The sequence below is a fragment of the Nicotiana tabacum genome, chromosome 17 (genome assembly GCF_000715075.1).
Source record: "Nicotiana tabacum cultivar K326 chromosome 17, ASM71507v2, whole genome shotgun sequence".
NCBI classification, from domain to species: domain Eukaryota; kingdom Viridiplantae; phylum Streptophyta; class Magnoliopsida; order Solanales; family Solanaceae; genus Nicotiana; species Nicotiana tabacum.
The window spans coordinates 103,534,410-103,549,057 of NC_134096.1; the positions used below are offsets into that span (position 1 = coordinate 103,534,410).

At 35.5% G+C, this 14,648-nt stretch overlaps 1 protein-coding gene across 1 annotated transcript; it reads right to left on the reverse strand.

Annotated features, from left to right (window-relative positions):
- Positions 1-1,694: 1,694 nt before the first annotated feature.
- Positions 1,695-5,417, reverse strand: LOC107809553 (NAC domain-containing protein 86-like). The gene is made up of 5 exons (XM_016634239.2): positions 5,106-5,417; positions 3,755-4,290; positions 3,058-3,480; positions 2,862-2,937; positions 1,695-2,533 (listed from the first exon to the last, which is right to left on the reverse strand). The coding sequence occupies exons 1-5, from the start codon at positions 5,260-5,262 to the stop codon at positions 1,839-1,841; spliced, it is 1,887 nt and encodes a 628-aa protein (XP_016489725.2). The 5' UTR covers positions 5,263-5,417; the 3' UTR covers positions 1,695-1,838.
- Positions 5,418-14,648: the final 9,231 nt, after the last annotated feature.

Sequence of the window (14,648 nt, forward strand, 5' to 3'; positions counted from 1 at the left end):
GCCATCGCTTTAGCACGATTGTGCTGTTTATTGTCTAAGGGCTGAAGCTAAGTAACAGTCAAGCTAACTTCGCTGCCCTCACCGAACCCTCAGAAAAACGGTTCCGTGACACATAGCTTCTTACCAATAGCACTTTCTCAACTATGATCTCATTCTTGACTATTTAAGTTATTGGGTGTGGAGTATCATTAATTTAATAAGTATGAACTTATAACAACTGAATAATTCTTCAAATTATTAGGTTTACATATAAAGTTTAAGTCGAAAATAATTGATGCTGAGGAAAACATTGCTAATGTGCTGCATTGGCCACTTGATAACGCTCCTCTTTATCTAATTCAAGCTTCTCTTTTCACATTCTCTTTGTTGGAGGACCTAGTGGGTATTCAAAAGGATTAGGAGGAGCCCCATATTTTATTTTAGGGAAAATTACGCAACACATCAAATATTTATACTGTATTTATTATTCATAGCTATACTTTCAGCAAATTTGCCATTCGTAGCTATATTTGAATTTTATAGCAAATCCATAAAATAAGAGATGATTAATTATTTTGAACTGAAACAACAGACAATAAGCTCTTGTAGCTCAGTTGGTTAGATTGCTTGCTTAGCTAGGGAAGGACTTGAGTTTGAATCTTAACAAGAACATGATTTTTTTGTATTTATGTATTTTGCCTTAGTTGTATTTGTCGCATGAACAAATACATTCGATACATGATGTATTCTTTGTATATACCTCTATATACAATCGATACAAGTTGTATCCTTTGTATATACCCATGTATATAATTGATACAAGTTGTATCCTTTGTATTTCGCCTTAATTACAGTTGATACATATTGTATTCCTTACACGAATGAATACAATTGCGCGAATGAATACAGTTGATGCAGGTTGTATTCGTTGCACGAATTAATACAGTTGACACATGTTGTATTCGTTGCGCGTTTGAATACAAGTGATACAAGTTTGTAACAATTAAACAGTAGCTACGATCAAAGAGCATGCGAGACTTCGAAGGGACATTCACACTTTGATTCGTGAGCAACTTCACGAGAACATTGTGAAAGGGGAAAATGGCGGTTGTCCGTGCACTTTCCGGAAATGACGGAAATATAGTCCAGTGCCGCGAAGGCGATAATGTCTCACGATCTTACGATCTCCGCGGAGACGATTAGGCAAATTATACTTATTAGGCTCTAAACTATAGTGGCTTATGAAAAATCCTCTTTATTTTATAAACAATTGTTCTTATTAGTGGGCTTGTAAAGAGCAAGAAAAAGGACTGGGCTTGTGCCCAAAAGAGTTGGATCCCTAGATAAAATGGGTCGATTTCTCCCCTTGGTGCGAATAGGGAAAAAAACAAATCGGGAGTAAGGGGCAAGGTGGAGGCAGGGGCGGATCCAAAGTGGTGGTGCCTGGTTTATCTGAAGTCTGAACCCATTAGTTTCGATGTTAAACATAAATTTATGTATAAAAATGATCTAAAATAAAAATAAATGACAAATATGAGCCCATAACTTTAACAATATGATGAGTTTATCGCGGTATCAAGCTGAACTGCTTCAACACTAAAAATTTAAGGGTTGAACTATAGAATTCAAATTCTGATCTGGCTCCTCTGGGTGGAGGAAGTGGATGAACACTTGGCAAGCTCAAAATTAACAAAAACACTAAATCAGGGCTCAAGTTAAAAGAAAAACTTAACTGTTAAAGTATACTTGATATATATGGAAAAAACAAAATACAGCTACACTTTTGGTATTAAAAGGCAGGGGCCTCTAAGTTATGCCTTAACAACAATTATGGTTAGCAATACAAGAAAAAAAAATAATCAAAAAGAAGGGACAATATGGTGCAACCAAATGGTAGAAAGAGCTACAACAAGGGTGAGATAAGGCCATTTCTTTTCCACAGCAACATTGCAATATTTCTCTTCTTCTTTATCAACAATTGGGAATTTGTTTTGTTTATAACAATAATCCCATTTATAATCTTGAGCTTTCTTTTTCTCCTCCCTCTCCATTAAGCATTCTTCATTGACACTGACACCCCTCTTGTCTTCTAATTGAGAACCTTTTTCGTCCAAGCATTCCCCAAAACATATCCAAAAAAAAGTATGTAAAAATGCAACCATACTCACCAAAGTTCTCATAGTTGTTGTCCACGGTCTTGTGACTTTCTTAACAAAATTATCATAAAAGTTTCTCTCTTTAGGTATTGCTATTGAATCTGAAAACTTTCCTATATATAGAGGAAGATCATGGACTGTGACTAGGTTGCGATGAATCCTAAGAGTCGTAGAAGGTGTCAGTTGATGATAGAATGTCTTGGCTGTTTGCCTTGTCGCTATAAAAAACCCATGATTGACTTCAATCTTCTCATACACTTCAAAGCTTGGGGAATTTGATAAACCATCAGTCATGTTTCCATCATCCAACAACTTGTCATTGCCAAATCCTATTGAGAAATTGTTTGTTTCTGTTTCATTGAATCCACTTAAGTTGTTGTGGTGGCCACTGTATTCACCTATCATTTTAATGGATCAAAAAAGAAACCTAACAGTAAATTAAGAAGAAGGAAAAAAAAGACATTCCGGCTGTTTCATTTTGTATGCTTGTATATATTACTGGGCATGAATATTTTAAAATAAAATATGCAATGACATTTATAGTTTCAAGAACATGCATGTTATTAAGCGTAAAATAAAAAATTTAAAGTTAAAGAGTTTCTAAGTATAAGAAATTGTATTTTTTTTTCAGCAGATTTAAAAGGGAGGAGCGTTATGTAAAATGGAACAGATGGGGTAGTTAAAAAACAATAGAGGAAGATATATACTTGGAGAATTCTATAATACCTTGAAACTGATTCTCTTCTCTTTGGATAGCTGAAACATTTTCTATTGGAACAGTCTTGTAATCCTCAAGAAATGTCTGTCCAAGTGTAAAGGAAAAGTAAATCGGCCATAAGCATATATAGGATTCCAGATTCATGATTGCTAGAATTAATAAGGTTAAAAATGGTTCTACTAATTATTAGACAAACAAATTTACCTTCTCAAGATCCCTGTCTGACATTCCTATCCATCTCAAATTTTCCACCATTCTATCAGATTTGAAGTCCTCACCAAAATCTCCGATACCGATGGACCTAACATTCTGATCTTCCTTAAGTTGTTCAATGAAATGGAATGAACCCAAGTCATGGATTTGGTTATTATTAGGAGGAAGAAAAGAGAAGTTATCAACAGGAGCACATGAATTTCCACCCCATGATAAGTCTTGATTGATTAGATTTTGTGAAGCTTGGGCAACTGAAAGGATTTCTTCTACAATATCCGTTTGATTTGTAGATTGAATAAAACTTGATTGAGGCATCTTGGTATCAACATAGCCAACTTGAGGGAAGTCTTGAATCTCCAATGGAGGTAATGCGAACCTATGCTGCAACCTTGCACACTCTAATGCTATATTAACCTGAACAAGTATTAAAAAAAAAAATTAAACAAAGAGTTTAACTTCTACGGTATGTATATACTACTCGATTAAAATATTTGTATACTATTAGATCACTAAGTAATAGAACCCGTGGCATAACCTATTATATATAGAGCGAGTTAAATTGCATTGACAAGTATAAGTTAAAACAATAAAAAAGTAGACTCCTTTTATCATATAGTATTAGCTAGCTGGTCCTAATATTTTGGTGATATTCATATATGGTAAACTAATATCTGAATGTTGACATTACCTTAGATGGGGGATATGGCAAAGTTCCATAATTTGGAATGGGGTGAGTAGTGTTGTTGAAAGCAAAAGGTTGATTTGATAAATATTGCATATTCCAGTTATCATCACTAGGGGTAGGAGTAGCAAATGATGATGGCATTTCCATATGATGATGATCACATCTTCCCTCAGAGGATCTATCACTCCCATAATTGACGTCGTCTCCTTTTTTTGGACCATTTAAACTCCTCTTGATCACACGACAAAGTGCATAACCATCTTGTAAGCCATTGGACACTTCACATTCACCTTCGTCTAATCGATATTCATGCATAACCCAATCAGTTCGAGCTCCATGTGGGGCTCTACCTCTGTAATAAACCAATGTTTTCTTCATCCCAACAGACCTCATCTCTGAATTTACTTTCCTGTCCTTTCCTGTGGCTTTCCAATATCCAGCTTTCGTTGCTCGGTTAGTCCTCGATCCATTTGGATATTTACGGTCTCGAGGACTGAAGAAATACCATTCAAGATCTTTGCTAGGCAATAGGGATTTTCCTATATATATTTAAAAGAAAAGGCAAAGTGAGACGAAAATTTAAAAAGGACGTGAAAGAGATTCTAGAAACACAAAAGAAAGTGTATTAAAAGGGAAAATAAAAGGGTTGCAACTCATGATACAAGACATTGCAATCATGTCATTTTCTTTTTCCACACTGACTTTTGACTTCAATATATCATCATTACAAGTAGCAAGTACAGTCTTTAAGCTTCAATAGAAGATCAAAAGACGTAGGGACCAACTTCCTTTATATCTAGGAACTATTTAAGATATTTTTGTACTAAAGCATATGTTGTTTTTATTGTGAAAGTGTGTGTTAAAGTGTTCATAATCAGAATTTATTAGTCAGCACGCGTATGAAACACTATGCATTTAAACTGGTAAATCAGATTTATCTTACCGGTGTTTTAATTTTCATTTTCACATACTCAGATTTGGAAGGAAAAAAATCCCTTAAATTCCAACTTATTTTTCTTGGGTTTTTGTTTAGCTAGACATGTGATCATCATTTTCTATTTCGAGTTACATTATTTAATTATAAATGAATAAAGTAATGGCATGACTGCATAACATTAATATACTCATGGTTAAGGAATTAGTGAGTGGTATAATATATTTGTTATACCTTTCTTGACAATCACTTTGAGATAAATATAATCTTTTTGGCTCAACCTTGATCAGCATCAATGGTAGTTTCTTTTCCTTTCATATAGGACTTGATTTACACATTATGTAAACTATGTATTCAATATTTTTTCTTTGGGGTTCCTTTAAAGAGGAGAACAAGAAAGGCGAAATAAAAGAATTATACCTGGTAGATCCCACGGCTCACATTTGTAAAGATCAACTTCAGGAATGATCTCAAGTTCAATTTTCTTGCCATTAATCTTTCTTTTCAAATAATAAGCCACAAGTTCTTCATCAGTAGGATGAAACCTAAAACCAGGTGGCAATGAAACAGGTGCCATCTCCTTCGGAACTTCTCCTCACCTTTTCTTTTCCCTTTAACAATATAAAGCGCGAGATATTGAGAAGAAGTTCCAAAGAAGAAGAGGGAGAGAGAGACAAAAGAAGCCGAGGAACTCAACAGTTAGAGAAGAAGGATATATGAGGAAGTTGGAAGGATTGGATTGGGGGGGGGGGGGGGTGGTTTGTATTTGACGAGAGAGGACAAAAAGCGAGGAAGTCCAAAAAGCAAATAGGGTGGCTGCCACCCCTACCTTTAGCCACTTTTACCTTTAAATTTGTTTTTTCACATCAAATGAAAGCTTTATTAATCTTTCTTCTCAAGCTCAAAGAACAATCTCCTTCTCATAGTCACATAAAAGCTTTAGATGAATATATAATGAAATAACTTGAGAATATGTGTTATATGTGTATATGTTTGGACGAAATGTATTCATGCATATTACCTACTTATATCTAGTTCGAGTTGAAGTTCTAATCCATTTGGACATAAATATTACTACTCACTACTAAAAATTGTCAAAAAAAGGTGCAGAAAAATCAACCGCAATCGATCCGAATCGAACAAAAACCGACCGATTTCCGACCATTTTTAATTTGTCGAAAAAATAATGATCGCTAACGGCAATTGATCGTAGATGGACGATATTTTCGATCGCAATCGGTCGGTAATTTTCGACACACTTTGACCAAATATTCTGACACAAAATAAACTTACCGAATTCGGTCGGTATTGTTAAAAAAATTACAATTTAAAATCAAAAATTCTGACTGAAGTCGATTGGTATTATTAAAATATTTAATATTTAATATAAAAAATTCCGACCGAAGTCGATCGGTAAATTTAAATTTTTGGGAAATCAATTGAACATTTCTGACCGATTTCGGTCGGTAGGTGGTCGGTTTTCTGGGTAAGTTTTTGGTAGAATACAATTGTTTTATAACTTCACCATCTGCCAACAACCAATCACCTATAATGGCAGCATTACATTGCTATCATTCAACCAATAACAAAAACAATAATAACAATAACAACAGCAGCAACACTAACAATAACAATAACAACAATAACAATAATAACAACAATAACAATAACAATAACAATAATAATAACAACTATCAAAACTATATTCACAAAACATCATCTCCATCTCCAATAAACTATATTAACAAAACACCATACCCAACAACAATACGTTTCACAAGTTAAAAGTTCAAATATCATTCAATAAGTGTTTTGTACTACATCATCTCCATCTCCGCTGCTAGAACCTTCATCGCCGGCATGATTTGAAGGATCACGACGAGAAGGAGACACATCTGGGGAATGCTCACGAGACCGGGGAATGGGGAAAGCACCACTAGCAAGAAGATTGGCCAGCTGACCTTGAAGGACATTAAATTGTTGGTCCCTCTTTTCTAGCTGAACTTGAAGGGTATCAAATTATTTATCTCTCTTTTGTTCTCTAGCCTTTATCTATTCAAGCTCTGCCGTCAGCTTTGCGATCTTCTTCTCCATAGATGAGAGAGTCGACCTATTAATTGCCTCGCCCTGGGCGGAAATCCCTATACCTTGCAATCAAGCCCTGTAGCGCCGAAATGATCTCTCTGGAAGGTCGTATGCTATCCCCTTTTTAGGACCACCGACAACATCTAATGATATCTTCTGCGTTTCTTCGTCTGAAAGGGGTGGTCGTTCGCCTTGCTCATTCGGTGGCAAGCTCTGAGTGTACTCCTCCACATTAGTCTTGTAGCGACCCTTTATTTAGAAGATAGAAAATTATTAACTATATAATATTATAAACATTAATTTCAAGTTATAGTAGTTATGAAACTTACATATGTAGTCTCCGCCCGGTCCTCGACCCATCTAGTTGGATCTGTTGGTGCCTTCTTTTTTCGGATGCGAGTCTCCATGAAGAACTCATCATGAGTCATCTTCCTCCCATATTTTTATTTTCCTACAAATATAATAATACATGTTAACTAAATTAAAATATATAAATATAGTTTTATAAAAATAGAATTAAATATATTAACGAATTACCAGTAGTCTCCTCGCAGTCCCCATGCTTCTTGCACACACACAATGCAAATAGCCACCCTTCTCAGATGCTCGAGCCTTCTTTCCCTATTCACTCCTCTTCTCGAATTTCTCAGTAGTCCACTGCCTCAGCAGATCCTCCCATATGTGTGGTAGAGCCCATGAAGTCTTCTTACTCTTTTTCTGAGCGGAACAGAAGGAATCAGATAGTCTTTTACGGTATTTGAACTCAAAATTTACAAGAATGACAGTGTTATGCCGGCCCTCCCAAGCACACTTAGTCTGCGAATGAAGTGTGTAACGTTAGATGAAGTTATTGTTAATATAATTCTTAAATAGATAAGAAGTGTATTAAAATCTTAAATTGGTTGAAAATTTTCTCCACGAGCTCTGGTGGAAATTCACTCCAAGTCGCATAGGGAGCATCATACAACTGGCCAAGAGCTTCAGTGATTATCTTTGTAGTCTGATGACTAGGTATGAACCCGCAACATAGCAATTACATTAAATAAACAAGACTAACTATTATAATTTAACAAAAACAAAGAAGTAATTAATAAACTTACCCGTTGCCCTCAGGCCTGATAACCATCCTATGATAATGATCATACTGCACTTCCTCTGGATCATCATCCTACGAAGAATCTGAAGCGTGCGTAGAAGGCGAGGCATTTGGCTCAGTGCTACTATCCCGAAGGCGAAGTCTAGAAATGCTAGGAGACGAACTCGGTGGAGAGGGAGACAGGGTTGCTGATGAAGATGGATATGATCTAGACCCCTGCTACTATCTGGGTGGCTGAAATCTAGATGGATGTGATCCAGCTGGTGGTGAAACAAATGGAGCAGATGACATGCGTATCATCATATGGCCCTGTGACTGCTGACTCGATGGACTCATGTAACTATATGCAGGATCATGTGGAGGAAGCGGGGTATAGCCCTGTGGTGGAGAATGGTAAGAATATTGTTGGGAGGGCGAATGGTAGGTAGTCTAATGAGTAGATGGATGTGGTGAAAAATATGTGTGCCTAGAATATTGTTGTCGGCCATCAGCAGCGGATGCAAGTGTGGAATAGAAGGAAGCGAGGGTGTAGCATGACGAGCGCAAAACACAAACTTAAATTGTGCTCGCTAGTCAAAGGTAGTATAGTATAATATCGTATCCACATGGATTAGATTTAAACAGTATTATCGTAGTTTGTAGCTAGATTGCTATTCAGGAGGATCAACAGTTGAGGTTTATGTAATTAATAATCTAAAATCTACAGTTATTGACTAATGACCATCGCAATAAAAGTAAGCAAGGAAGTTATCAATGGGAGAAAAATATGGGTTGATAGGATATGTGCAAGATAATTGTTCGGAATCTAACTCTAGATAATTCACTTCTAATGTTCAAGTGAGTCTCTCGAATTCACTTAATTATCAGTACAATTATTTAGTAGCAACTCCTATCTCGATTAAGTCTCAACCTCACAATATGAACCAATTTAAGCTCGGTGAAGATATGCAAGAATTCGTAATGGATTGGTATTTAGGAGAACCTATTTCGATTATCCTCCTAACTAGGTTTAATCAAGGATTCAACTAGCCTCTTTTGATTACTTAGACGAATCTATGAACTCAACCAATAATATAGAACAAATATATCATAAGTTATACCTCTTTCGATTACAAAAATAAGTAAATATAGATACAACAATTAAATCTTCCAAAAACGATTTAAATACATAAAAATAGAGTTATAATCCACAAACAACCATCAACACACCAAATCCATCAAAACCCAAAAGGTTCTACTCCACAGACATGGAGAAGTTCTTCACAAATGAAATAAAAGTAGAGAAAAATATAAATACAATCCAAACCCGGATCTTGAGTGAGGAAGGATGGATGAAATCCCTGTGCTCTTGCTTCTCCCTCTTCTCATTGGCTTTCCTAGGTCTAAGGTATATCAATGTGTGTTAAAAATGGTGTTTTGGGGTATTTAATCTGCCCCAAAATAAATCCCAGACGAAACTACCCTTTTCTTAGCAAAATAGGACTTTTCCCAGACAGGACATGACGCGCACCTCGAGACCTGCTCGCGCACTTGGTCACGCATCTTGCACATTGTTCTGCCCCAAGTGCGCGCCCAGGTGCGCGATCGCGCACTTGGTCGCGCAACTGGTTGGGAAGTTAGGAATTTGGGAAATGTAAAATATGAAAGTTGTAGCTCTTTTAAATAGCTTTCCAACGATATATTGTGGAGCCTAAACGTATTTATGAGCGAAATGTTATGTGCATTTTACTGTACAATGCGCAATATGCCTGCTCGATTCTTTGTTTCGTTCTTAAAGTGCATTATCATCCGTTGATCCTCGAACACGATCCCAACTTAACCCTTGGGCTTTTACTCAGACTTCAAAGCTCCAAAATAGCATGAATTCATGCCACAACATCTACATAACTCGGAATCACTCATGCAGGGCATAAAATATATAATAAGTGCAAAATACGCCTAATTAAAGCTCAACATAAGTAAAGTACAATGAATTAGAGTGCAATAAGCGACTAGAATACGGGATTATAGCCTACCATTATAGCACCATCCTCATGATCAATAAGCCTCTTATCCTTCTTAAACCTACCTCGACTCTGTCTGTCATCTGCATAATTTAAAGAAAATGTTAGAATTGAGAATATAAATCTATATAAGTTGAGAGCGCTTGAAAAAACTAACATGCTAGTCATCTTCGAAGTATCCTTCCTCGTCCGAAAATTCTTCCTCTTCACTTATTTCTTTTTCATCAGTTGATTCTTCGTCCTCATTTTCTATGATTGTTATTTTCTCCATATCAACTTCTTTTAATATGCGTTGAGGATGCTCGTAGTCATTTTCTAATTGATCATCCACCATTTGGTTAACACTTGAGGTATCGTTTTAGTAAGCAACATCTAGCACATTCTCAACTTCCACCCTACCAGCATGTTTAGTTTTGATTACAACCAACCAATCAGCCTTATCCCTTCGCAATGGATATAAAGCATAATGCATTTGCCTAATTTTTTATGCAATTATAAAAGGATCATAGCGATCATACTCCCTCTTTTTATTAACCTCAATTATGTTATTCTGTGAGTGTATATTTGTACCTCTTCTAGGTGTTGGGTCAAACTACTTGCATCGGAAAAGTATGATCTTCTTATTTGGCCAACCTGAATATGATAGTTCTAGAATCTCGTTGATCACACCATAATAATTATTTTCCCCATCCTGGTTGCCTTCACTGCCTTTGACACACACCCCACTGTTATTATTTTTTTTATACTTGGAGCATTCCACGGTGTGAAATTTATAATCATTCACAAAATACTTAGACATAGTTGTAACCGTAGGTACAGGCCCCCAAGATATATCTTTCAAAAATTTATTAACACCCATGTTTGTATTATTGACCTACATGTAGTGTAAAATAAATCACAAGTGAGCAAGTATATTCACAAGTGACCAAGTATATATATATTCACATGTGAGAAAGTATGTAAGATACACTTACACACTGTTTAAACCACGCCTCAAATGTAGAATATATAGCATCATGGCCAAATTGACTCACGAAGTCACTGAGCGACACATTAAAAATTTTGTTAGTTGCATCAACCAAATTAAATAGTAGTCCATGTAAATTAATCGTACGTCAACACGTACTTAAGAAAGGGTTGAACTGCCGGACAATTTAGCAATACATGATTTGAAGCTGATTTGTACTCCATACTACTTAGGCCCCTTTTTGATCGATCTTAAGAACCTCGGCCCGATTGATTGAATGTGGACATTGGTGGATATAATGGATCATTCTCAATCACGACATTGTGTTGATTGGGCCTATTTTTAGCACATGACACATGACTGTCGAAGTAGTAAGAACAAAAATAGGCAGTTTTCTTTGCAAGATAGGCTTCACATATGGATCCTTCAATCTTATTCCTTTGTTTAACAAATCATTTACACTTGCCGACAGTCCTGCACATTGTCATATTAGACGATAACATTAAAGAAAATTATAAGAATGAATCAAGTTTTGATTATTACCTCTCAAATGGATACATCCACCTGCATTGAACCGACCCTCCAAGTCGTACCTCGTGTACTAGGTAAATTGGAAGGTGTTCCATTACATCAAAGAAACCACATGAAAAAATCCTTTCCTGCTTATTACTGATTACAAGAATGTTCGATTCATTTAAAATAGGTTTTCTTCCCTTAATGTGGTAGAACATAAATCTTTGAAGAACAAACTTATCTCTGTGATAGGTTTCCAGATATTTTCAGGCAAACCACAAAATGCAATAGGGATTAAGGTTTTCATAAAGATATGGCAGTCATGACTTTTCATATGAGTCAGTTTTCCTTCAACCATATCAGCACATTTTTCGAGGTTCGAAGCATAGCCCTCGGGCATCTTTAGGTTTGTAACCCACTCACAAATTTGTCGTCCTTGTTCCAAAGTGAATTTGTAGTTGGCCTTGGGCTTGAACACCTTACCGTTATTTGTAGACTGCAAATGTAATTTAGGTCACCTGCAATATTCTTGTAAGTCCAGTCTAGCCTTCGGGTTATCTTTTGTCTTATTCTTATCATCCATCACTGCATTGAATAAATTATCAAAATAGTTCTTCTCAATATACATGACATCAAGATTGTGTCAGAGAAGATTATCCTTCCAATATGGCAACTCCCAAAATATGCTCTGTTTTGTCCAGTTATGAGTAACACCATATCCAAAAAATCTAGAAGGTGGGGCCTCGGTAACTTTAGTGAAGTTCTGAACCCTCTCCCAAATTTTCTCACTGGACAAAATTGGAGGTGGCAAATCATGTTCAACTGTATTCTTTTTTTAATGCATTCTTCATCCTTCTAAACTCATGATCAACTTGCAAGAAATGACGATGATAATTAAACCATGACTGCTTTCGGCCATATCTTAAAGTGAACGCTTTACTATTTTCCATGCCATAAAGACATGCTAACTTTCCAGCAGTCATCCACCCAGACAATATTTCATACGCAGGAAAATCATTAATGGTCAATATTAAGTTAGCACGCAAGTTGAAATTTTGCGTAGTTGATATGTCATATGTCTCAAATCTATCATACCACAACTATTTTAGCTCATCAATCAGAGGTTGCAAATATACATCAATCAAACTGTTTGGATTGCGGGGAACAGGAATAACATAATTTAAGAAAATATATGGACTAGTCATACACATTTCAGGCAGAAGATTATACGGCGTAATAAAGACTGGCCAGCATGAATATGGTATTGCAGAAACAGAAAATGGCTTGAAACCATCAGCACACAAACCTAACTGAACATTCCTCGGTTCACTTGCATGATCCGGATACATCCTATCAAAATGCTTCCAAGCTTCCCCATCTGAAGGATGACACATAACACCAGGCAACCTTCTATTTTCATAGTGTCATCTCATATGAGGAGCAGAACTCATCGATGCGTACAACCTCTTTAATCTAGAAATAAGAGGTAAATAATGCATCGACTTCACAACAACCTTCTTCCCGCCTGCTTAAAACAAGGTTTTTCACAAAATTTATAACTTTCTAAATCTGCATCACCCTTATAATACAACATGCAACCATCTTTACAACAATCGATTCTCATAGACGAGAGTCCTATCTTAGAAATCAATCTTTTAGCTTTATAGAAATCTTCAGGTATGTTGAAAGTTGGAACAACTAGTTCACTCATAAGGCCAATGAAAGAATCCATTCTCGCTTGAGAAATACTGGTATCTGATTTGATACTTAATAATATAACCACAACAGACAACTAAGAGTGTATACTCCCTTCACTTAGTGGACGACTAGCATCCTCTAACTATTCATAAAAATGTTTTGCCTCTTCGTAAGGAGCTTGTTCAATACTTTCATGGGGTTCAAACTCAAAATGCATCCTAAAAGCATCCGCAACTATTTCATGGTATCTAGGATGTTGAATGTTATTCCCCACCGACCTACTACTTACACCAAAAACTATGTTATGAAATACACTATCACTACCATCAACCTCTCCATGACAGTCCACACAAAATAATTATCCATAAACCCTTTTTCATAAAGATGAGTTTTAACATCCTCCGATCCAAAAAAATGCAAACACTTGCACTTCACAGAAGAACACCTAATCATCCCTTCGATATGAAATAGTTCAAGTGATATTGCATGCCTAATAAATTCATTAACCCCTTCTACAAATTCCTCCTTAAAAACCCGACGATTATTATACATCTAACTACGATATTCCATCTACACAAAGAACAAATAAATTGCATGTTTATATTAAATGAGTATTCAAATTAATTTATAGTTTAGATTACATAATAAACTTTAGTTACAAAGTAGTTAATTTAAATAATTTGAGTGCATATTAATTTTAAAGTTCTCATATATCCCTAAATAAGTTCTTTTCAAATTCAATTAGACCATTAACGGGCAATATAATTGAAAGGCTTGCAAGATAGCAAACATTAGCATTAATCGTAATTAGACTAAGTCATAAAAATTATAATTTATTAACACATTCAATTAGACTAACTCATCCAATTTATATAGCATAATTAGTAAAGCCTAATTTTCTAAAGCAATAAAAAATAATAGAATAATATTATCTCCTAAATTAATAAACCCTAAATTTCTAAAAGCAATAAACACTAATAGAACCATAAATTAAACCCTAAAATACTAAATTATTTCTAAAAGAAATAAGAAAATAGAACAATAATTTAAACCCTGAATTAATAAATTATTTCTAAAAGCAATAAACAAAAATAGAATAATAAATTAAATAGACTTCACAACAACCTTCTTCCCGCCCGTTTAAAACGAGACTTTTCACAAAATTTATAACTTTCTAAATCTGCATCACCCTTATAATACAACATGTAACCATCTTCACAACAATCGATTCTCATAGACGAGAGTCCTAACTTAGAAATCAATTTTTTAGCTTTATAGAAATCTTCAGGTATGTTGAAAGTTGGTTCAACTAGTCTACTCATAAGGCCAATGAAAGAATCCATTCCCGCTTGAGAAATATTGGTATCTGATTTGATACTTAATAATCTAACCGCAATAGACAACTGGGAGTGCATACTCCCTTCACTTAGTGGACGACTAGCAACCTCTAATTGCTCACAAAAATATTTTGCCTCTTCGTTAGGAGCTTGTTTAATACTTTCATGGGGTTCAAACTCGAAGTGCATCCTAAAAGCATCCACAACCATTTTATGGTATCTAGGATGTTGAATGTTATTCCCCACCGACTTACTACTATTTCC